Source organism: Penicillium mononematosum (assembly GCF_028829835.1).
Source record: "Penicillium mononematosum strain IBT 11891 chromosome Unknown utg000003l:1.0-8172316.0:1.0-8177699.0, whole genome shotgun sequence".
NCBI lineage: Eukaryota > Fungi > Ascomycota > Eurotiomycetes > Eurotiales > Aspergillaceae > Penicillium > Penicillium mononematosum.
The window spans coordinates 1,283,929-1,306,605 of NW_026643273.1; the positions used below are offsets into that span (position 1 = coordinate 1,283,929).

Below are 22,677 nucleotides of genomic sequence, written 5' to 3' on the forward strand. Positions count from 1 at the left end.
CTACTACAGCCATGGCATTCACTCTTGTTGGGTTCATCCCCTTGGTCTTGATGGTATCTTTCAAGCGAGGAAGACTGCATATTTTGCTAGCCTCTTGCCGCAATATAATGGTAAAAGTCCTATATGAATCGTTGCTGAACAAGGCGAGTATAGGCGACTTTTTCTATGTAAAACCAGGGATGTATCTCGTAAATCATTTCGATTGTTTTTCCATCTATGATATATGTGTTGTATCTATTTTCAACCCAAACACTTGCCTGTGCAGATCACTGATCAAGCCCATTAAACTCAATCAACTTCTTGACTGCCTCAATGACTCTATCAGCAAGACTGCTGCCATCGGATACAACCGAAGGATTATCAAACCGCTCCGTAAGAGCCTCATCAAGCATTGTGCGAAGCCGGGAAACAAGCACGCCGATCCGGGCCCAGCCGCGTAGACGGAGCCAGCCGTCTACGACTAGTCCGCGACCCACAGTGTCGAGTTCTATAGAGCCGCAGAAAAGAAGGAGGGAGTATGCGTTGAAAGCTGCAAGCAAGGAAAAGAAGAACGTTAGAAGCTAATATCTCAAGAGATAGAAAAGGAATAACTCACGGGTGAGATCGCGGATGAAGACCTTGCTGGTAGCCATCTTGGTGAAGTAACTGAGATATGCCGCGGAACTGGGATAGCCAGCCGCTGAGAAGAGGATGGAGCTGGGATGAATGAAGACACGGCCGTTCTCCTGATTGAAGTACTTGATAGTGCGAGCATCCGGGTCCACCTCGACGGTACCAGTAACCGAGCTAGCGAACTTCTTATCCGGGAACGAGATCTGCGCAACCTGCGGCTGGAAGGCTCCAGCAATAAGGGCGCGGATCAAGTTGCGGTTCGCTGCGTTGCGGTTCCAGGCTGAAGCCGACGAGTCAGAATACTGGACTGGCAGGATGCCTGCGTCCTTGAGGGAGGTGATGAACTGCGCGCGGTTGGAGGAGATATCGCGCAGCGTTTGGTGGGAGAGGAAGTTGGCGACGCACCATGACTGAGTGCCCCAGTAACCGCCCGGGGCGCGGGTTCGCTCGGACCAAGCCTGGTATGCTGAGAGGTCGGTGAGGAGGTCGCCGTCGCCGGGGCGGGAGAAGCTTGCTTTGGCGGCGTTTGCTTCCTCGCGCTTCTCGCGTGGTGAGACGAAGGGGCTCTTGACTGTTAGCATGGCTGCGATCGTGACGCATGGTTCCATGCAGCCGAAGATGGAGCCGTAGATCATAAGCTTGGCGCAGCGGAGGTCCGCGGGAATCATGGAGAGGTAGCGGCCCAGGGCTGTGAGTCTGTCATGGTCTAGAGCGCCTACTCGATGCAGGAAATTCAGTGCGCCTTCGACGGCTATGCTTTCCGGTGGGGTGATTGTGTTGGCTAGGAAGGTGGCAACGTCCTCGATGCCTTTCATGGATTTGACGGATAGACACAGCTGCTCTAAGGGAACACGGCGGATTTCTGGGTCTGGGCGTGGGGCCATATTCGATTCGGCTTTGCGGGTGTATAGCTTATAGCAGATACCTGCGCGGACACGGCCTGCTCGACCACGACGCTGTTTGCAGGCGGCCTGTGATGCCCATACTTCTTGGAGACGAACCATGTTATCCTTAGGGTCGTAGCTCGTTTCCTTGACTCGACCAGTGTCAATGACGGCAACAACATCCTCGATTGTGATTGAGGTTTCCGCGACGTTCGTAGCGGCAATAACCTTTCTCTTTCCTCTTGGCGCGCTCTGGAATACTCGTCGTTGTTCGGCTGGGAGCAAGGAGGCATGCAATGGCAGAGGATGCATATCGGGAATCCTCTTGACTGCGTTCAGACACCGATCAATCTCTAAAGTACCAGGAAGGAATATCAAGATGGCTCCCGGTTGGTCTCCTAGCTGAGCATCGATGTATTCGACAGTTGCTGCGATCAAATCATAATTTATTCCCATACCCACGCTCCGCAGCGCCTTTCCAAGTGTTTCTTCACCCCGAGAGGTTTCTTCCTCATCTTCATACTCCTCGGCAAGTTCTGGCGCAAATGATGTGTACCGAATAACGTCATCCAAGTAGTAGTCTTGGACAGGGAATGTTCTGCCCGGAATGTTCACTAGTCCAACAGATCTCTGACTGCCAAAGTATCTCATGAAGATACCAGCGTCGAGAGTGGCACTCATGAGAATAACTTTCAGGTCCTTGCGATAATTGAGAACATCCCTCAGCAGCGCCAACAAGAAGTCTGTGTCCAAGCTTCGTTCGTGGACCTCGTCGACCACCACGTGCGATACATCTGCGAGGGAGCTTGCAACATTGCCATCCGCATCGCCACCTGATTGGATCCGGCGTAGCAAGACACCAGTAGTTACGAAAGTAATCTTTGTTGAACCAGGCTTAGCTTTCGACTCGCCTCGGATCACGTATCCGACTTCATCACCGACTACTGCGCATCGCTCATCGCTGACTCTGTCGGCAAGACCCAGGGCCGAGATTCGTCGTGGCTGCGTGCAGATGATGTTGGCAGCACCGCCCAGTCCTCGCTGGATCATGTCGTCCAGAACAAACTGTACGGATTGTGTACTTTTACCACTACCAGTCTCACCCGAGATGATAGTCACCTGATTTGAGTTGACAGCGTGGATGATTTCATGTTGGATGTTCCATGCAGGAAGTGCTTTTCTTTTCCGGGTCATCTCGATCTGCGGTGCAGTATCTTGTTTGGCCTCCCAAGCATCTCGGATCGCCAAGCTTCGTTCCGAGTCAACCTTCCAATCAATACCTCTGCGATTCTTCCGAGCCGAACGCACAGGAATTTGGAGGGTCTCAGCTGCCGACGAAGCCGTCACAGCGGAAATCTCTCGCAATTTACCCGGGTTCTCCATGATACTCGGTAGGTTGATCTCCAGCCAGTCCATGATGTTGAAAATCATAGATTCACCCGTAAAGTTTTCCTCAGCATACTGCACTGCCCGACGAATTGCACTGAGACGTATATAAGCTGGGACGCCCTTGGCCTGGATTGATATAATAGGAGGTGTGGTTGGATAATGGGCGGAGGGCTTTTGGAAGCGGAAAGTTGTGTTTGGTGGAATTTCCGATGCCTCACTATTGATCTCGCAGACCTTGGCTGATATGCGGTGATAACGTTCTCCGAAGATGGCCTCTAGCGTAGTCGCTTCTTCTGCCCAAGCCTCTTCATCCTCATCCGCCACTAATGGGGCCGAGAATTGAGTTCCATGGGCTAAAGTTCCTTGCAGATGCTCAGCAGCTGCCAATTCATCCCCATCCTTGCTGTCCAAAATTTGCGAGCACATATCGGCTGGGTAACCAACAGATGCCAGCCGTTTGACTTTGGCCTCGCGAGCGAGATCAACAGAACCAAGGCTGACTCCCGCTGAATATCCTTCCGGTAGAGACCATCTTGGGAGGTCATCCTCAGGAACATAGATGAGCAGCCACTCCAAGATCTCTTCGCGGTCTTTGCATTCCGCTGCAGCTTCTTCCACATGGCTGCGACGGAACCCTAAACCGGTAAATTCTTCCGCAATGATTTTCTTTTGGTTTTCAGGGATCTTCACGCCATATGGGTTCCAAACTGTATGCTGCCGCAAAAGGCCTTCGATATCTCGTCGAATTCGTGTGCCCATATCCACCTTGGGCGCCTGTGACCAGATACGTTTGCTCCTGGCATCCCCATTTCCTAGCCCTAATTCCACATTCGTGGCCTTCTCCTTTGACTGGGCTTTTTCACGATCTGCCCGCTTCTTTGCCAAATCGGCGGCCGCGCTCTCTCTTTCTTGCTTGGCTAAGAATGGGTCTGCCTCATACATCCAGCCCTTGCCTTCCCGAGTCTCTGCTGCTTTAATTTCTCCAAATTCCTCCTTCCACAATTTCTTGTATGTTGGAGGCATCATCATATGAATATTGCGCATATTGCATACACGGAACAGAGCAAACGCTGCACCAAAATGGCGCGCTTCGAGGGCTGTGGGCTGCCCAGCGAGTTGCTTATGGGGAGGAGGGAGCTTTATCGGTGGGAGCACGATCAATTCCTTGGTCTTAGGATCTATCTTCTTCATCGTTACGGACGACACAAAGCCATCGGCGGTTTTAATCTGCAATTGTCGCAATCTATCAGCATCTAGTGTGGTATATGGGTTTGTAGACATGCGACGAGTGCTATTGGGAGATTCGATTACCATGCTGTACTCAGGCTTTTCCCATTTTTGCTTCTGACAATGCTCTGCCAACATATTGACTGGTAGCTTCCCTGTCCATGATGCGCCGCCAATGACATCCTTCACGGACGGTTTCTTGGGCTCCTCCGGCACTTGCTTCTTCGCTTCGCCGGCTTTCTCTGCAACGGCTTTGGCTTGTTTGGTACCCGGTTTGGGGCCACCCTTACCATCACCTTTCTTCTTAGGTGGCATTTTGTGTGTGTGGGTGAGTGAGAGATAACTTTTGGAGCTTCAGGCAAAAGAGCGACCCGCACTAAACCGTTTTGGGATTGCGGGGAGCATACTGAGGGAAGCAGCGACCGTGGGGACTTAAACTCCCACTTACATCATGCCCTCTTGTACCCTTACTCAGTCCATTGATGTGATACTTGGATCTTTTGTTCAAGGGAAATGATCCAGCTAGTGTCTACTGTGTGACCTCAAGTCGGACTTCTACACCATAATGTCCGGGGAACACCCTAGTTTGGGCAAGAATGACTCGAAGGAGCATACTGGGACGGAGAAGAGAAATGCTTGTACAACATAATGATACACAGAGCCTTCACTAAAAATTACTTCACTGACATTATCGGTCTGACAGTTACCGAACTCCTGGCTCCCAAAAGCAAGCAACCTAAGCACGCGACTAAAACCCCGTCCGATCGAAATGCGGCCAAGGGCAAGGCTGCATTTAGTGTCCGCGACGGACTAGGCGCCTACATCGCAAAGCCTGAGACTTACGGCCCCGATGTCGTAGTCTACCATAATGACGATTTTGTGGCGATACACGACATGTTCCCAAAGTCATCACTACACCTCCTCCTTCTCCCCCGCGACCAGACCAAAACGCGCATGCATCCATTTGATGCGTTCGAGGACGCCGAATTCCTAGAAAAAGTGAAAGCTGAAACCCGAACACTGCGCAAGTTGGCAGCGGGTGAACTGCGACGCAAATATGGGAAGGACTCTGCCCAGGAGCAGGCGAGGCAGGCGGCGCTGAGCGCTGATCCGCCGCCCAACGAACTACCACAGGGTCGGGACTGGGAAGAGGATATTGTGGTGGGGGTGCATGCGGTCCCATCCATGAACCACTTGCATGTCCATGTATTATCCGTGGACAGATATAGCGAGCGCTTGAAGCATCGGAAACACTACAATAGCTTTTCTACACCGTTCTTCGTGCCAATCGAGGACTTCCCACTGGCAGAAGATGATGTGCGACGGTATCCGACGGAAGAGGGGTATCTGAAGCGAGATTTTACATGCTGGCGCTGTGGCAGGGGCTTTGGGAATCGGTTTGCGGAGTTGAAGCAGCATCTGGAGCAGGAGTTTAAAGAATGGAAGAAACTGTGAGCTATCGGTCTGTGCTTGCGAAGATATACAAGTACTGCCAAAACAGGCACAGCACGGTATACAATGGATTGGAGCCCCCAAAAAGTGATCCTGTTTGGCATCCGTAGAAGCCAAACTGGGCCAAAATTCGTCTATTTGGTAGATATACATGTCGCTTGTGACAAGCAGAGGGGGGTCGGTGCATTTCCAGCACGTGCCCAATGCTGCCCTCACACTGGACAGGAACTCTGAAAATGGTATGCATTGAACAGAGCTGTCCCCTTCCTCACCCGCGATACTGTCGCGTGTGCATTTACGCACGGGCCTTAGAGCGGCCCTTGACCTTACGGGCCTCGGGACGGTTGATGTGGTGAGAGGGAATCCAATCAGCGTTGTAGGTGCTGGCAGAAGAAACCGCAGCGCCGGTGGAAGTCTCCTCGGTAACCGGTGTCTCAACGCGCTTTGAGCCCTGGGTGCGCTTCTCGCTGCTCTTTCCGGACTTGCGCTTCTGGGGGAAGTAAGGAGCGACCCAAACGGTGTAGAAGAAGTAACCAGTGCCAGAGACACAGGCCAGCAGGAAGAAGTAGAGGAAGATGCTGATCGTAATCGTTAGTCCCATTGCCCTCACACGACCAAGGAAAAGGGGAGTTCCTACATCTGGGGGTCGAAGATGCTGGTATCCGCCTCTACGATGCTAACGGTGCCATTGTGGGCAAGAATAGGAAGCAAGCGGCCCTCGCTATCCGAAATAATGGCAGAAAGAGTCATCTGGAGATCCTGGGGGTGCATCTCGGTGGCGAAGCTGTAGCTGATTGTCTCCTTCTCGCCAGCGGGAACTTCGATAGCATAACGAGTAGCAGTCAAGTTGCGGACAATCTGGGTCTGATCATCGGGTTTCCTAAGGCTACCACCGACAAAGTTCACCGTGATAGGGTTCGGCTCATCATTGGAGATGGCGATCAGCGCCTGGGTAGGGTGACCGTTGACAAGCTTGATACCGAAGATCTCGGAAGCAGGGAAAGAGGCCTGGGCCGAGACAGCCAGAGTGGGAACCTCTGGTTCAGCATTCTCAGTATCCTACAAGTTCAAAACCAAACAATTAGTCAATTGAGTCATGCGACATGGTCCCCGAGACAAATCAAAGACGAAACACATACAGCAGCAAAGCCGGTGCCAACGAAGGCCTGGAGAGAGAATAGAGCCAGAGAGAGGAAACCGAAGCGAGTCATCTTGAAACCGGAAGAGAGCGAAGAAAGAGAAAGAGAAACAGAAACAGGTAAAGGTCAAAAGGTCAAGACGAGGTGAAGGGGAATATTTGGCTCCACGTATGCAAAACCGGGGTGCTGACTCAGCCAGATAGCACCCGCGGTCTTAGATTGATTTTTTTTTTATTTCAAGCAAAGACGACTATAAAATCTCTCCCTATATCAATTAATTTAATAAAGGTGATCACTGATCATTGGTGATTACAGTGATTCCAACACTTTACGCGCTTTGTAGATTGTCACCTCCTGCAAGCGCCTGCCCACCGGAATTTGTTGGCTTTGATCAGACTTGAAACTTGCTTCTCTCCCTTACTTTCTTTCTTCCTTATCTTCTGTCGCATTCATCCTCTTCGCAATTCCAACCACTTTAAAATCTTCAAAAAGATACTCATCAATCTACAAAAATGGCGACCCAAGCTTATTTAGAGCGCTATCGTCAGCTAAGTGCTCTGGACCAGCAGAAGAATGACTTCATTGAGGTACGAACCCAATTCCTCCCTTGGTCCGTGATTCATTCTAACAAAACTCATTATAGGAACTTCTTCAACGTGTGACCGCCCTAGAGAATTCCTTCCAACAAGAGAAACTCGACCATGAACGTGAAACCCGGTTCAATCGTGAGGTCCAGGTGCATGAAATGGAACTGATGGACCAGATATCAGTTGTCAAGAAAATGATGGTGAGCAAAGCTGTGGATGCGTTGTCTAAGCGCAGGCTAACATATCCTTTTTCCCTTCCAGGACCGCGAACCATTCGTTGTGTTGCTTTTAGACGGCGAAGGAATAATATTCAAGGACGAATTTCTACAACTAGGAGAGCAGGGTGGACGCAATGCGGCCAAGCAGCTCTGGAAATCTCTCCAGAGTTATGTGACGGCAATTCTTTCCACGATCACCGAGCCGAAGATAATGACCAAGGTCTATCTTAATGTGAAGGGACTTGTGGAGACTTACGCCCGGGGAGGAATCACCCTAGAGGCCTCCACTATCAGTGAATTTATTCGTGGATTCAATGAGAGTGCATCGTTCTTTGAAATTGTGGACGTTGGAACCGGCAAAAACAAGGCGCATGATAAAATCAAGGGTATGTGGTACAACCTGACATAACAGGAACTGTTGCTGATTCGCTTCCTCCAGAGGCATTCAAGCTTTACTTATACAACTGCCATTGCCATCAACTCTTCCTGGGCTGTCCCTCCAATGAAGAGTATGCTCGGTCATTGACAGAACTCATTTCTGGTGCGAATTATAAGGGCCGAGTCTCGCTGGTTGAAGGTCTTCCACTCGAGAAGGAATTTGATTATTTCCGAGAGCAGGACTATCGAATCACCCAGTTCCCAGATGTTTTCCGCACCACAAAGATTGCTCCAATTACGTTGACTACACCGAGCGCAGCGAATGCGTCGAGTGCACCGTCTTGGGCTGCTCCCTGGAAAAGCGCAATCCCCTCGCGGACTCTACTCACACCTTCGCCAACCCAGCAGTTCCAAACACCTGCTCCTTTGTCACGAACCTCTACCAGCACCAGTGTGTCAAATTTGGGCGCCCCATTGGCCCCAGTGACAAATAAACCCGAGTCTTCTGATTTCCAGGTTGTTCGGTCCAAGGTGCCTGGTGCAACCCCGCCAAAGACGGTGGAACGAAATAAGTATGGCCAGCGTGTTGATCGGCTCGACTTCAAGAGCATTCCTCGTGATGATCTTAACAAACTGAAGAAGCTCAAGCTTTGCAATTATCATTTCTTGCTTGGTGAATGCCCTAATGAGGAGAACTGCTATCATGACCATGATCGCAAATTGTCCCGTCAAGACCTGCACATTCTGTCTGCCATTGCCCGCATGACGCCCTGTCGCTTTGGTTTAGAATGCGATGACGTCGAGTGCATCTATGGTCACCGTTGCCCTCAGAGCGAGCCTGGTAAAAAGACTTGCTTCCGAGGCGACAGCTGCCGCTTTGAGCCCGTGGCGCATGGTATCGACACCAACATTGTCAAAGTTACGAAAATTTGAGTGGCAATCTCGAATCTTATGCTCACCTCGGGCTATTGGAGCCTTTCGCACTTGCAATAGGGTCCTAAAATATTGTCTATTGAGTTCGGCGTGACCGGGTTTGAGGGTTTCACGGCGAACAGGTTCAAGGGAAGCACCCATGACATTATCAGAATTTCGATCATTCAGGAGTTATGGACGGTGCATGAGAGCAGGCTTGCAGTCATTGAGAATTCAACGTTGTTTGATTTTTCCATGCGGGTGAAAAAGGCGGTTCCAGGCGCAAAAGACTCTATGTACTATCTATCTATTGATTCGAAATTTTAAATTGTATTAGTATAAAGAATCAATTCACATGAGATTTATTTAGGGGGTATTTGAATCGATAGTATTACAAGACTTGAGAATCGTACGATTTATGTGTGGATAGTCGTGCCGAACATGGCAAACCGTCTCTCCCATCCAAAGCAATCAGGGTGAGTGCACATCCCGCCGTCGACATCCATGGCATTGGGATCTTTGCCATGGGTGCACTGGACGCCATATTCCTTGATGCAGCACTCGAATGGGCACGACTTGACCGGTCCCCAACTCTGTTGACCAGAAGCCATGGCTTTCGACTTTTCCTCCTCGAGATTGCCCCATAGGAGGAAGAGCTTCTCTTTTATTGCTTCCAGTCTTCGCGGGTTGCTGCGGAGGTTGAACGCATAATCGTCCAGAAGAAAATCACCATCTTGGCCGCACACATAGAGCTTCATCACTTCTCGGGGCTGTTGTTTGGAAGGTTTGGGCTCAACCCCCTCCACGAGAAGGCAAAACCGCCATTCCCAGCCATATTTAGGCTCGGTGGTACCGTTCTCGGTGCCGAACAAGGGAGCGCTAGTGGTTTGAACTGCAAAGTCTTCTACCTTTGGGGGAAAGAAGTCGACCACTCGGACTTGAGAGTGATAATTGACGTTCTGAAAGGGAAGTTGGTAGACAATGCCCCCTGGAGCATTGTTTATATGTGTTTCTGCCAACAATATCTTCTCGAGAGGGAGAGTTGGCACTGTGTAATTTCTTATTTTGACTAAACCTGTAATCAGCCAATATGCTTCTCCTAGGCAGGTAACCAACTCACCATGTTGATTCAACTTGATTCGTGATGCTGCTGGCATGGTTAGTTGGCCTTCTTCTTTTCGTGCCTCCTTTTTCTGCTCGACTCTCTTGTTCCTTTTTTTGGCCTTTTTGGTATCTGCCTTGGGTTCACCGTGGATTTTCCAGTATTCTGTTCGCCGGTTCATCAATTCCCGTACACGCTCGTCATTGCCACCATCCACCTTCCTGACATGGATCTTCTCCGGGTATCGTCTGTCTTCATGAACAGTGGCTTCCAAGCCACCACGCTGGGCTTCCTTGATACGGGCATATGTTATTAGAGTGATGTCGCCTGGCTTGAGGTGTGCTCGGGCATAGGTGGCATGGGGCTCCCATAAAGTCACTTGAATGGTCAATTTACCCCATGGGCCTGGCCAGTTCTTCGTCTTGTGTATGTAATTAAATCGGTCGCCCTCAGGGCCCGAGTCCTCATCTTCTCCGGGTTTCTTGTAGTCGACAAGTTGCTCATTTTCAGTAAAATCAGTCAAGTATAGTACGCATTTCTCGCTGTCATAAGTATTGAGGTTCACAACTTGGCCAAGTAACTGACACAATAGGCGATCCTTCGCAAACTGTATAGGGACACACGGTAACCCTCCAGATTTTGGGGATGGAACGGAAGCCTGAACATGAGAAGGTTGCTGGAAGGCGGTTACACTGCGCGGCATGGGTTGTTGCACAGGGATTCTCTCAGCAGATACGCGATCCAGGAGTGATTGTGCCTGGTCCTTTTCCTTCAAACTGGGCTCGAAAGGAATAGGACCGCTGGTGATGAACGGGCTTGAGCTCAAACTTGGCTCTGGCCGGAAAATAGCCCATGGCACATTGGAATTCTGAGAGACAACCGCAGTTGGTCTGTTCTGGTAAATTGTCACCTGAATCGTATCAGCTTACTATGCTGCTGCATTCAGGTCAATCTACTCACCCGGACGTTCCGTAGTAGGACTACATCGTTGAGCTCGATGTTGGGAAGGTAGCTTTCATCATCATTGAAATATTTGATTTTCAGACCACCTTGCCAGGTCGGTGCATCAAAATTAGAATCTTTGATGGTGAATGTGATGCATGCCGACGAGCCTCTGGTCCGAAATAGTGATAGCTTGTCGACCACAACTCCCAAGACATTGAAGTTCCCTTGTGAAGAGCAAGCTGTGGTAACGTCCACTATATCACCTGAAGCCATGTCTTTCGTTGATGGGAAGAGCTTGGGTTAGGCGTCCTGCAAGCTCCCGATGAGATATCACAAACCAACTCAGAGAATATGTACCTTTTTTTGCCAATGTACATCCATCATAGAGCAATTGCTTTGGATAAACACCTAAAGAAGGAAAATTGTAAGAGCTCAAGGAGGAAGAGCTTGTTGCTCAAACCCGTGGATGTAAATAAAATGAGCCATCACGTGATATGATCGTTTCCCCTCCCACAGAAGTCTTCTCCCCCCACATCAGATCCCTCCCTCTTCCTTCTTCCTACTCTCCTTCCATCCCCCAGCGCGCCCACTCAACATCACCCACTACATAATTACCGCGGCGCGCTTACTTTCTTCTTTCCATCTTCATCATGGCGGAACGCTATATTCCCGAACATCGCCGCACGCAGTTCAAGGCCAAGAACCAGTTCAAGCCCGATGAGCTCCGCCGCCGCCGTGAAGAACAGCAGGTCGAGATTCGCAAGGCCAAGCGTGATGAGAACTTGGCCAAGAGACGTGGTATCCAAACCCAGGATGGTAGAATCGGTGTTGGTGGCATGGCTGCCGCCACTGAGAGTGATGATGAGGCCAGTGCTATTGAGAGTGAGGTAGGTCTTGGAAATTTTCTTTGATCCTTTTGGATTTGTTTCATTCTCTATTCCTGTTTGAATTTCTACGGGCTCATGGTGTGGTTGCCACCCCTCCGGGGTCTTCTGGGATTTCTTTGTTTTTATGATGCGATCATCAACAAGGAATTTTTTTTCACCGCCCTGTTGCCATGGCCCACGAAGCCCCTCCAACTCGGATCTTCGAGCCCGTGCCCCACTGCAATAAAAAAAAAAACATCGTGAAAATTACCAAGCTAACGTAATGGATCATTTAGCTCAACGTCGAGCTTCCCCAGATGGTGAAGGGAGTTTTCTCCGACCAAGTTGAGGAGCAGATTCAGGCCACCACCAAGTTCCGCAAATTGCTTTCTAAGGAGCGCAACCCACCTATCGAGCGTGTTATCGAGACTGGTGTCGTTGCCCGTTTCGTCGAGTTCCTCCGCTCGCCTCACACCCTCGTTCAGTTTGAGTCCGCCTGGGCTCTGACCAACATTGCCTCGGGTTCCGCCCAGCAGACCCAGGTCGTCATTGAAGCTGGTGCCGTCCCCATCTTCGTCGAGTTGCTTAGCAGCCCTGAGCCCGATGTCCGTGAACAGGCCGTGTGGGCCCTCGGAAACATTGCTGGTGACAGCCCTCACTGCCGTGACTTTGTTCTGGGTGCCGGTGCCCTGCGCCCGCTTCTTAACCTCATCAACGATGGCCGTAAGCTGAGCATGCTCCGCAACGCTACTTGGACTCTAAGCAACTTCTGCCGTGGCAAGACTCCCCAGCCTGACTGGAACACCATTGCCCCCGCTCTTCCCGTCCTTGCCAAACTCATCTACATGCTGGACGACGAGGTCCTGATCGATGCTTGCTGGGCTATCTCTTACTTGTCCGATGGTGCCAACGACAAGATCCAGGCCGTTATTGAGGCCGGTATCCCCCGTCGCCTGGTGGAGCTCCTTATGCACGCTTCTACCTCTGTCCAGACCCCCGCCCTCCGTTCCGTGGGTAACATTGTCACTGGTGATGACGTCCAGACCCAGGTGATCATCAACTGCGGCTCTCTTCCTGCTCTGCTCTCCCTCCTGAGCTCTACCAAGGATGGTATCCGCAAGGAAGCTTGCTGGACCATCTCCAACGTCACTGCTGGCAACTCCAGCCAGATCCAGGCAGTCATCGACGCTGGCATCATTGCTCCCCTCATCAACCTTCTCGCCAATGGTGACTTCAAGACCCGCAAGGAGGCTTGCTGGGCTATCTCCAACGCCACTTCCGGTGGTCTCCAGAAGCCTGATCAGATCCGCTACCTTGTTTCGCAAGGGTGCATCAAGCCCCTGTGCGATCTCCTGGCCTGCCCTGACAACAAGATCATCCAGGTTGCTCTTGATGGTCTCGAGAACATCCTTAAGGTCGGAGACATGGATAAGGAGGCTGGCCAGCCCGGTGAGGCTCGTGTCAACCGCTACGCTCTCTTCATCGAAGAGGCTGGTGGCATGGAGAAGATCCACGATTGCCAGAACAACGCCAACGAGGAGATCTACATGAAGGCTTACAACATTATCGAGAAATACTTCTCCGACGAGGACGAGGCCGGTGGTGATATTGAGGAGCTTGCTCCCCAGCAGACCCAGACTGGATTCACTCTCGGCACTGGCCAGCAGCAACCCGGTGGCTTCAACTTCGGCAACGGCGGTGATAGCATGGATATGTAATGGCTTGTCTTTTGCCCATGCACTATCTCTTCCCTGTACCTTCTTCCATTTTTTTTTCAAAACCAAACGTCGAAGCTGCGCCCAGCATATTCACGCATGGGCGGGGCACCACTGGCTACCGAGAGACCAGCTTGCTCGCATACAGCCTCGACGCCTCTCGTGCGCTTCGACCAAACTACTTCTCGGTCTGGCGTTGCCTCTAAACAGTTTCTGGTGCTCGTTTGATTCCCTCATCTTCTCTTGTCACGAATTTCACTCCCCCCCCCCTTCTTCCTTTTTCTTTTTTTGATTTCACGATAAACAAGATTCACCATCATGTATCCCCCTCCCCACCCCTTTAGCATCCTCATACACAGGCGCATTTGTTTGCAGGATCGGTTTTCTCTCTCCAGTTACGTTAATGTCCCCTGACTATGGTGTTCCTTGACGGGGCATTGGTCTCCTGCGCAGGAACTTCCTCGCTGGCAACGGGGGTGTGATGGCATGTTTTGCTCTTGCCACGCTCATAGTATGCTCAAATCATGCCCTTGAAAATGTTATTGCGCTATTCTCGTGGTACACTTTGCAGCTCGCCAGGAAAAAATGCCAGATTTCATTTGATCAACCTTTCTTCCTGTAGTTGTATTCCAGTAGTATTCTTATCTTCCTAAGACGATCAGTATTTGTATTCTTTCCCTCTGAAGAGCACATGAATTTGATGCTGGGCTTCCAAGCTTTCAATGTTAAAATACCAACTAGAAGAAGCTCCAAGGTAGTGAAAGATGAAATAAATCAAGGTCTACAAATACCAAGGACGCAGACCCAATTCTCTCCTACTATTTTGTGATGCCATATCAAGTTTTCAAAAATTACAGCGAAGACCAGAGGGGAATAGGTTGAGATCAAGTCAGCGAAGTAGCAGCAAAGCAAGTATCAAGAGAAGTGTATAAGATACAGGTTGAAAAGAAGTATCCACGCAAACGAGAGCAAAGAAGAGAGATACAGTTAATTCAAGCCATAATCCATAAGAGAGAAGAAAGTGGAGGGAGAAAAAAAGAAAAAAGGAACAAGAAAAGGCAAAAAAGAACAAGCAATGAGACGACAGGAAAGAAGATCATTTTGTTCAGGCACACGTTAATGTCGAATAAGACAGACTAGATCAGTCACCCATTACCTCATCCTCATCAGCCTCAGGCGCAGGGGTGAGTTCTTCGTCCTCGTCCCCATTCTCATGCTCAACCTCCTCGATAAGTCCGCGCGCACGCAGATCCTCCTCATCGTCTTCCTCAACAGGCTCAGGGTGGTCATTCTCATCGTCATCATCGACGTGCTCAGTAGACTTGGACCCCTTAGCAGGAGAAGCAGCAGGCTTGGCAGGCTGTTTCCCCTTGGCGCGGGGGGCGCTGCGGGGCTTACGCTCTTCCAGATAAGACAGGACCTCTCTGTAGTTGTGGCCAAGCGCGGTCTTGTTACGGAGGAGACGCTTCTTCAGGGCGCCGCGCTTGGAGCCGGAGGCGTCGATTATACGGGCGATGATGGCGAGGACGAGCTTGCCTGTCAGCTCGCAGAGACGTTGTTCGGCAACAATGCTGCTGCGGAGGCGGTCGTTCAGGACTGCTTCGTCTTCGGAGTCGCTGGCTTCATCTTCGGAGTCGAGCTCGTCTTCTGAGGCTGGGGCGTCGTCGTCTGCGGGTTCGAGGTTGATTCTTGATTTCTTGGCGCATGTGCGCTCGGCTATGCCGTGGATCTTGGTGATGAGGGTCTGCGTCTCAGGTCCGATTTCATGGATTAGTCCTTGAGTTTGGAACAGGACGTCTTCGTCGTTGCCTTTGTCTTGGCCGATGTTGCGGAGTGTGCTGAAGAGCGTTTGCAGGTCTCAGGTATGTTGTGGTTGCTGCGAAGCGCAGGTCATCCAGCCCGGAGCGCGTTTCCATGATGTTGACGAGCGTTGAGGCGAAAGTTTCGCGGCTCTTTGTTAGTGCTTCGAAGTAGGATGTGTTGAAGGAGGCTTTTCCGTCATTCAGGGCTGTGGACAGTGCCTGCACCTTCCACATGAAATAGAAAAGCAACGACCGGATACTGCTTGATACCAGCTCGTTCTCCGCCTTGGCGGTATCCTCATCATCATCTTCGCTGCGCAGACCACGTTCGGCAAGACGAATGAGGGTGTTGAATGGGGCTTCAGTGTTGTCCTTCTTGGATTTCGATCGTGAACTAGGGGCAGTTTCGAGAATGGAGGCACAATCTGTGATTCCAGCGAGATTTGAGATTCGGCAGACAGTGTTGGTCAAATCGGTGAGAGTGGGCTCGGATATTGAGCCGCCTTCCTGGACGTCCTTCTTCCGAGACAAGGCAGCCAGTGCCTCCACCATATCATCCCATAGCTCTTGGACCTTGCCCTCGAGCGCCTCTCGCATCTCCTCGGAGCTCTTGGCGTGCAAGAAAGCCACACTAGCTTCGGCCAGAACATCGTGATCCGAATGAGTCAAGAATTGCTTGTTGATATCATTGAGCAGCGAGGTATAAGCCGTGGCGTCTTTTTGTAGATCCTGAATTGTGTTCAAGTCCACAAGGTGTTCCAATCGCAGAACGGCAGAAGCAGCTTCCGGTGTAGACCCAAACTTATTAAGGAGCCCTGGAATGATCTGAGCAAGGTTGTGAGAAAGTTCTTCTTGGAGCTCGGAAATCTTGGCTGCCAGAGCCTTGGTTTTGCGCCCACGCTTGTCGATATCAGACTTAGCGATGTCGAGAACACGGAGTTTGACTGCGGCACAGAGCACCTCCAGAAGGATAGATTCTTGTCCCTCTTGCAATTTGTACATGTTTTTTACAACTCCTGCAGTATCATCTTCAGATGGCGTATCAGTAATTTGAGAGTGGTCATAGAGCAGATAACCAGCCAGCGACGGCCATTGAGAAAGCTCTTCCAGGTGGGGGAAGACAGCCTCAGTCGCGAGAGCAAAGCGCGACTCCACAGCCGCTCCCAGCAGTGTGTCGCGAGACATTGGCTCAGATTGCTGTTCGGCTTGTTGTGCATCGTAGGCCTGGAACAATTCGGCGAGGCATTTAAACTTGACCCATGAGTGCTTAGGCGATTCGTAGTCGTCTTCATCATCATCAGCCAGCAACTCGGCGATCTCCTCTCCCACTTCCTCGGTGATTGACTCGTATGCATCTTGAACGTTGGCAACAAAGAAGCGTCCAGCTGTTTTCCGAATTCGGGGGTCCAAATCAAATACCAGTCGACCCACAGCGTCAATATCATTTGGCTCGAGTAAACCCCCTTCACGAAGGTGGTTAAGCAACTCAATCGCAACCATACGCACCGAAATGTCAGTATCTTGAACAGCAATCTCAACGATTCGCTGCCGGAATCGCTCAGTGAATGAATGCAAACCAGCAAGGTTGTCACGGTTCTCATAAAGGCTCAAAAGCTCAGTCAAGGCGACAAGTCTGGTCTGCGCAACGACATCGGCGAGAGTCCATCCCAGGTATCGCAAGTACTGGCCCTCAAAGAATATTTCTCGGTATGTGCGAATCCATCCGCCTAGAGCTGTCAAACATTCGGCACGGATCTGACCGTCAATGTCCCGGTAGCGATGGACAAATACAGTATCGAACCCATCCTGCAGGAACTCGTCTAGTCGTTCCACCTTCTGTTCGCCCTCTGACACAGCCTTTTGAATTGCTTCCACGCGACCTTTGTTTATCGTCTTCTTTTTCTTCTCACTTTCGAGTTGCTTTCTGGAGGTAGATACGCTTGTCGTCACCTCACGCGCAATATTACATAAAGCATTCATGATTGCGAGGGAGACCAAGGTCGCTGTATGCCGGAATGGTCGACATTTTGATGTTGACATGGAAGAGATCCAGATCTGAATATTTTCGAGCAGGGTATCGTCGGTGTACAGGATGGAAGAGGCATGGAAAGTTTGGATCAGTGCGACGGTGAATTCTTCGAGGAGGACTGAGAAAGCTTTGAACTTCTTCGCTTTGGAAATGATAGGGTATTCGGTGATGCCTTCTGCTTGGTAAAGGTTCTGCAGGTCTTCGATTCGGCCCGGGGCATTATCAACGTCTTCCACTTCGTTAATGTCGATCTCAAGATCGGTACCCGTGCATCGCAGGATGAAGTTGACGAGGTCCCGCATGGCCTGACCATTGTTGCGCTGATATTGAGACAGCCACTGAGCGGCCACCGTATCGGCATTGCTGCTTTTCCCGAACACCTCGGCTGATTCTGGTTAGCTACGCGATTGACTGTGTATAGACAAAGAAAGTCATGACTCACCGAATAATCCGCGTTCGCCCGCCGCAAGACTGGGTCGTACTTTCGGTTTCCGGGGACGAGCAGCAGGCAGTCGACCATTGGTGGCTGGTCGGAAGGCGAGCTGTCTCCCTAACCCGTTACTTGCGACCTTCGGTTTCTTCGAAGCGTGCGAGCCCTTGGCCTTGGATTTCGATTTGGATTTCTTAGCACCAGTTCGACGCGCGGCGCGTCGCTTGTCTTTCAATGCCTCCTCATCGGTCTCGTCGTCACCAATATCATCACTGTCGGATTCAGACGCGTCCTCATCACCGTCCTCACGCGCCCCGTCTCGCTTGCGCTTCCCACCGGCAGCTTGTTCTTCGGCAGAATATGCAGTTTGCGAGAATACTTCGGGTCGTCGCGTCTGTCGACCGGATTTGCGTCGGTCTTCGGCGGGGGTCGATGACGGGCCACCGGGGCTTGATAGAGGTGGGTTATCGATATCCATGGTGTCGGATTGGTGTATTATGTGAGCATGCGATCGGATAGATAGGCCTGCGGACCAGATCAATGGGTTTCAACAGAGTTGGCAGATGTTGCTGCAGTTTCAGACGGGGACGCGCTCGTGCAACGCGCGGGTCTGGTACGACCGAGCAAACAGAAGTTGGCGGGGGTTATGAAGGAAGTCTACAATTTGAGATGTCAAATATTAGCGATACGCGCTCTGACCGTGTTGAGATCAGGTCAATCAAACGGAAGCGCTTGGGCAGAAAACGGTCCGGATCTCAGCGTGGGGGAGACGCGACATCGTGCCTTGAGGCCTGAGGTTGCTAAATTATGTAAGCAGACAATATTTCTATGTATGCCTTTTAAATCGGGTGTCTATCCGTAACTAGTTAAACTAGTTAACTAGTTAAGGACTACCTATATTCTAGATGTGCGACCTCTCCGTTTAGAATTATCCGTGTTGGATGGATACGCTCCATTAAAATCTAGTAGCATTGCAAAGATACGTAGAAAGGAGGTCCTGGCTTTGAACACGATACTCCGTATTTAGAGTATTCTAACTTGGGAGGTGGATTATTACCATTCTCAGTGTGGCTGTACGATACTGAATGCCAATCTCTTTCCAGAGTCCAATATTGTACTCCGTACCATTTACCCCAGCTTACCAGCCTAGGCTGCAGAGATATTAGATTCAAGGGCAGTGCTCCGTTGCCTAACGCTATTCAATGGGTTATAGGAGCAGTATAGGGGGAAATAGGTATAATCCAAGCCCACCTCCAGCGCTATATGTTTATTTCTATTCGGCAATTGAGCTAGAGTCGGATATACTGTCACACTAGCTGCTTTACTATGGATATATAGCAATATAGTCTCATGATCTCCTTTCAATGCCCAGACTGTCCGACGACTGTCAGACTATAATTAAATAAGCCGTGCAGATCAGCTGGGCAAATGACATAAAAAGTGCATTGCCAAGAGGTAACCCTCCCAACCCCTTCAGGTCTAACGCCAGTCTAACACCAGTGCGGAGATACTCTTTGTCATAGAAACCTCATCCCGTCATTCTCTGCCAGTTATTTCGTCTCCTAATTATGTTCCGTCCTCATTTAGGGAGCCAAGCAAAAGCCAGGTGGTTTGAGAATATCCCCCGCTTGACAAGTCGGAATGTGGAGATCTCTGACTAAGGAATCGTCATTCTCCCATTTTATATATCAACTCGCCCCTCGAACTATTCGAACTATATCATGGCCTGGCTTCATTGCTCAATATAAACATTATACTACAGAGTTTCTTCTTGTGTTCCTTCTTCATACCTCTAAACCTACTAGCCCGCCACACCTTCTACTTGTTCGCCTTCTCAAACCCTCACATCCATCACGATGCGACAACCAGCAATGCCCATTCCCTCGCCCTTTCAGTCTTCCATTGCGAAGCCAGGACAGGGCAAAGTCGTCTCTCTCTCTCCTCCCACCAAACAATCCCACCCTCACAACCCTCACCTACAAATACCCATTGAAACTGGTCCCGCGCACCGGCGGCTTCGTCCCATCCCCAGATTCCTCCGCCCTCTCAGACACATGTCCCTCCAATCCTGTCCACCTCTACCTCCTCACCTACGGCGGCGGGCTCCTGCCGGGGGACCACATCGAAGTATCCATCACGCTCGAGCCCAGGACGCGAATGGTGGTAACAACACCACAAGGTAGCACCAAGATCTTCAAAACAACCCCAAACAACAGCGGCACAGCCCCAAATGTAATCAAAGGGCACCGCGATCAAATGCCCGCAAACGACCACCTCTCCGACATGAGCCAGCAATCCCTAGACGTCAACATCGGCCGCCAAGCAGCCCTCTGCTACCTCCCAGACCCCTCCGTCCCCTTCCAACATAGCCGCTACGCCCAAGTCCAAACCTTCACCGTAGACGCCACGGCAAAAGGCACCGATCGAAGCAGCCTCTGCGTCCTGAGACTGGGTAACGCAAGGCCGCACCTCGCGCGGCGAGGACTGGAACTTCCAGTTCTGGCGCGGCCGCAACGAAGTCTGGGCCGAAGACGACAAAGGCAAACGCCGACTCCTCCTCCGCGACTCGGTAATCCTGGACGATGAATCCGGAGACCTGGAAGACACGATGTCCGACGAAGACGAGATCGAAAACGAAAACACATCCTACAGCACCACCCATACCGGCCTAGAGAACCCCGTCGACCTGCCGCCACAGGCACCAGCCGGCCTAACCCCGCTGAATATCATCGCGGAGCGCACGCGCCCGCACGGCGTCGTCGGCACACTTATCCTCTCCGGACCTGTGTTCGAAGCTCTTGGTTCGTTCATGCTGAAGCAGTTCCAGTCGCAGCCTCGCATCGGCAGCCGCAATTGGTCGGACCATGCGCCGTCCGTGCCCGAGCCTTCGCTTAGTTATAAGGGTGATGTTACGTGGACGGCGGCCCGGGTGCGCGCCGGTTTCGTACTTGTCAAGTTCGGTGCTAAGGACTTTGAGACTGCGAAGCACTGGCTTGGTGGACTGATTCGGGAAGAGGGTAGTGTTATCCGCGAGTTCGGTGAAGAGGCGCTCTGCTGTCTATGAGATCCAACGTCCCACGGGCTATGTTCGGTGTGTTTTGTTCGTGTTAAGGGGGCTACCCGCTGGTCGAGAGCCTTTTGGTGCACTATTCGGTCTTTTAATCTTGTTTTGGGACCGTGTCCTTTCTTCTTTGGTTTATATATGTGATTTTGATCTGATTTTACTGGAAGCATTATGGCGTCAATGCTGGATATCGGCTATCAAGGGCATTGGGGAACACATTCCAGATCGAGGAATAACATTACCGCTCCGCTGGATACGAAGAGACCAAACTATGATTGTGTGAATTTGAACTGAAGAATTATTTTAATCCACACTATTGCCTCTTCTGTCTCTTTTGTTATCAAAGTAGTATCAGTATCAGTAACCGGAAGCTGCATATGTAGACATTCTGATATTGGATGTATAGCACCAATGAAATATGAAGCAAGTAGTCTATCAAGCAAAATAAAGCAATAAGGCCAAAGAAAGAGGCGAGGTATCATAAATCAGACAAGTAACCCAACACCAGTCCAATCCAGTCCATGACCCAATATTTCATCAAAAGTAAGAGCGAGAAGGAAGGGGGAAAGAAAGATACCCACCACCTACCAGTGCATGGCGCCATCATGGCCACCAATCGAAGACCCCCGTATTCCAATCTCCCTTAGTAGCATCAACCAAATCATCAACATTCAGAATATCTACACCCTCTTGCGCAAGCACGCGCCAGATATGATTTCGCAGACTGCGAGGCCAGCTCGGCAGCGCCCAGTAGCGCACTTTCAAGCCGTGCTGGTGCGCAACGCGCACCTGGCTGCGGATGCGGTCCATCTGGCGCTGCGTGAAGTGGAAGGGCCAGGGATGACCAATTGACTTCTTGAAGGACACAGAGGCATAGAAGCTGTTCGAGGCGTTGAATGTGGATGCAGTAACGGTAGTTGGCATGCCAGATTGGCCTTGGCCGAGATCTGTGCCTGGGAAGAGGGCTGCGTCCAGTTGGGGGTTGTCGCCTGACTGCTCGGCTTCAACGAGTTTGTCGAGCGGGGCGTCGAAGAAAATATCGCGGTAGGTGGTGTTTGCGATGACAAGGTTGAAGGGTGTGTTTCCCGTTCCGACGACGGTGACGGGGCCCTGTATGACCTCGTCGCCGTTGAAGTGGGTTAGGTAGCCCCGGTCACGGAGCGGAGCGAGTTGCTTCGTGACGGCGTCCCAGGTTGCAGGGCCTGCGGTTTTGAAGTCGATGAGGAGGATTAGAGTCTGAGCCGGGTCTGTGTCGAAGACTCCATGCGCAGGGCTGTCGCCCCCCTGGTTGAATTTGGTGGTTGGGTTCTGGCGCTCGAGGATGGTTACTAGCGGGTTAATGTACATGGATTGCAGGGTTAGGTGCTCTGTTAGCGACGATGTGGTGTGACCGACGTAGAGCTCGTTGTCGAAAAGCCAGACGTCGGCTTCGACGCCTATGCATCCCGCTTGCAGTGCGGAGTACAGTGGCACCCGGCGCCAGTAATCGTTATGGGAGTGGCAGCCAACAGGGACGATATCGCGCGAGATATCGGTGGGCCAGCGCGTTTTGTCTACGGTGGTGGCGTTGTCGGCACTGGATAGCCAATTATGAACTGCGCGGTCGTATTCATCCGGGAAGAATGAGAGGACGATACCACAGGCGATGGAGATGAATTGGATGATGCCTCTGTTATCGGTGATAGGTCAGTGAGTCTTCCTCATTGACATGTGTAGTTCTTAAAACTCACAGCATGATGAATATTCCGATAATTGCACGCCGTAGACCATATAAGTATCGCGATCGACAAGATCGCTGGCGCTTAGACGGGTCTCCTGACAGCCCGGGAGAAGTTGAAGACCAAGTCAAGGCCGTCCACACTTGACTCCATGAGCGGGCCGGATACCCCCGCTCAACGGAGTCATGCACATTGAGCTTCGGATGTT

At 51.1% G+C, this 22,677-nt stretch overlaps 9 protein-coding genes across 9 annotated transcripts; 4 read left to right on the top strand and 5 right to left on the bottom strand.

Annotated features, from left to right (window-relative positions):
- Positions 1 to 266: 266 nt before the first annotated feature.
- N7519_005407 (RNA helicase) lies at positions 267 to 4,427 on the bottom strand (the record flags this gene model as incomplete). The annotated part of the gene is made up of 2 exons (XM_057292183.1): positions 267 to 529; positions 596 to 4,427. The coding sequence occupies 2 exons, from the start codon at positions 4,425 to 4,427 to the stop codon at positions 267 to 269; spliced, it is 4,095 nt and encodes a 1,364-aa protein (XP_057146994.1).
- A 250-nt stretch (positions 4,428 to 4,677) lies between these two features.
- N7519_005408 (DNA 5'-adenosine monophosphate hydrolase) lies at positions 4,678 to 5,567 on the top strand (the record flags this gene model as incomplete). The annotated part of the gene is made up of 2 exons (XM_057292184.1): positions 4,678 to 4,750; positions 4,816 to 5,567. The coding sequence occupies 2 exons, from the start codon at positions 4,678 to 4,680 to the stop codon at positions 5,565 to 5,567; spliced, it is 825 nt and encodes a 274-aa protein (XP_057146995.1).
- A 292-nt stretch (positions 5,568 to 5,859) lies between these two features.
- Positions 5,860 to 6,775, bottom strand: N7519_005409 (putative translocon-associated protein, alpha subunit; the record flags this gene model as incomplete). The annotated part of the gene is made up of 3 exons (XM_057292185.1): positions 5,860 to 6,142; positions 6,202 to 6,623; positions 6,704 to 6,775. The coding sequence occupies 3 exons, from the start codon at positions 6,773 to 6,775 to the stop codon at positions 5,860 to 5,862; spliced, it is 777 nt and encodes a 258-aa protein (XP_057146996.1).
- A 440-nt stretch (positions 6,776 to 7,215) lies between these two features.
- N7519_005410 (CCCH zinc finger protein) lies at positions 7,216 to 8,819 on the top strand (the record flags this gene model as incomplete). The annotated part of the gene is made up of 4 exons (XM_057292186.1): positions 7,216 to 7,290; positions 7,347 to 7,490; positions 7,552 to 7,894; positions 7,948 to 8,819. The coding sequence occupies 4 exons, from the start codon at positions 7,216 to 7,218 to the stop codon at positions 8,817 to 8,819; spliced, it is 1,434 nt and encodes a 477-aa protein (XP_057146997.1).
- Positions 8,820 to 9,214: 395 nt separating this feature from the next.
- N7519_005411 (uncharacterized protein) lies at positions 9,215 to 11,118 on the bottom strand (the record flags this gene model as incomplete). The annotated part of the gene is made up of 3 exons (XM_057292187.1): positions 9,215 to 9,867; positions 9,919 to 10,810; positions 10,861 to 11,118. The coding sequence occupies 3 exons, from the start codon at positions 11,116 to 11,118 to the stop codon at positions 9,215 to 9,217; spliced, it is 1,803 nt and encodes a 600-aa protein (XP_057146998.1).
- A 377-nt stretch (positions 11,119 to 11,495) lies between these two features.
- Positions 11,496 to 13,429, top strand: N7519_005412 (karyopherin alpha; the record flags this gene model as incomplete). The annotated part of the gene is made up of 2 exons (XM_057292188.1): positions 11,496 to 11,732; positions 12,008 to 13,429. The coding sequence occupies 2 exons, from the start codon at positions 11,496 to 11,498 to the stop codon at positions 13,427 to 13,429; spliced, it is 1,659 nt and encodes a 552-aa protein (XP_057146999.1).
- A 1,138-nt stretch (positions 13,430 to 14,567) lies between these two features.
- Positions 14,568 to 18,165, bottom strand: N7519_005413 (cohesin subunit IRR1; the record flags this gene model as incomplete). The annotated part of the gene is made up of 3 exons (XM_057292189.1): positions 14,568 to 15,264; positions 15,314 to 17,642; positions 17,700 to 18,165. 3 exons carry the CDS (start codon positions 18,163 to 18,165, stop codon positions 14,568 to 14,570), a joined length of 3,492 nt encoding a protein of 1,163 aa, XP_057147000.1.
- Positions 18,166 to 19,328: 1,163 nt separating this feature from the next.
- On the top strand, positions 19,329 to 20,751 carry N7519_005414 (urease accessory protein UreD; the record flags this gene model as incomplete). The annotated part of the gene is given in 3 exon segments (XM_057292190.1): positions 19,329 to 19,354; positions 19,583 to 20,139; positions 20,150 to 20,751. The coding sequence occupies 3 exon segments, from the start codon at positions 19,329 to 19,331 to the stop codon at positions 20,749 to 20,751; spliced, it is 1,185 nt and encodes a 394-aa protein (XP_057147001.1).
- A 603-nt stretch (positions 20,752 to 21,354) lies between these two features.
- On the bottom strand, positions 21,355 to 22,486 carry N7519_005415 (uncharacterized protein; the record flags this gene model as incomplete). The annotated part of the gene is made up of 2 exons (XM_057292191.1): positions 21,355 to 22,420; positions 22,482 to 22,486. The coding sequence occupies 2 exons, from the start codon at positions 22,484 to 22,486 to the stop codon at positions 21,355 to 21,357; spliced, it is 1,071 nt and encodes a 356-aa protein (XP_057147002.1).
- Positions 22,487 to 22,677: the final 191 nt, after the last annotated feature.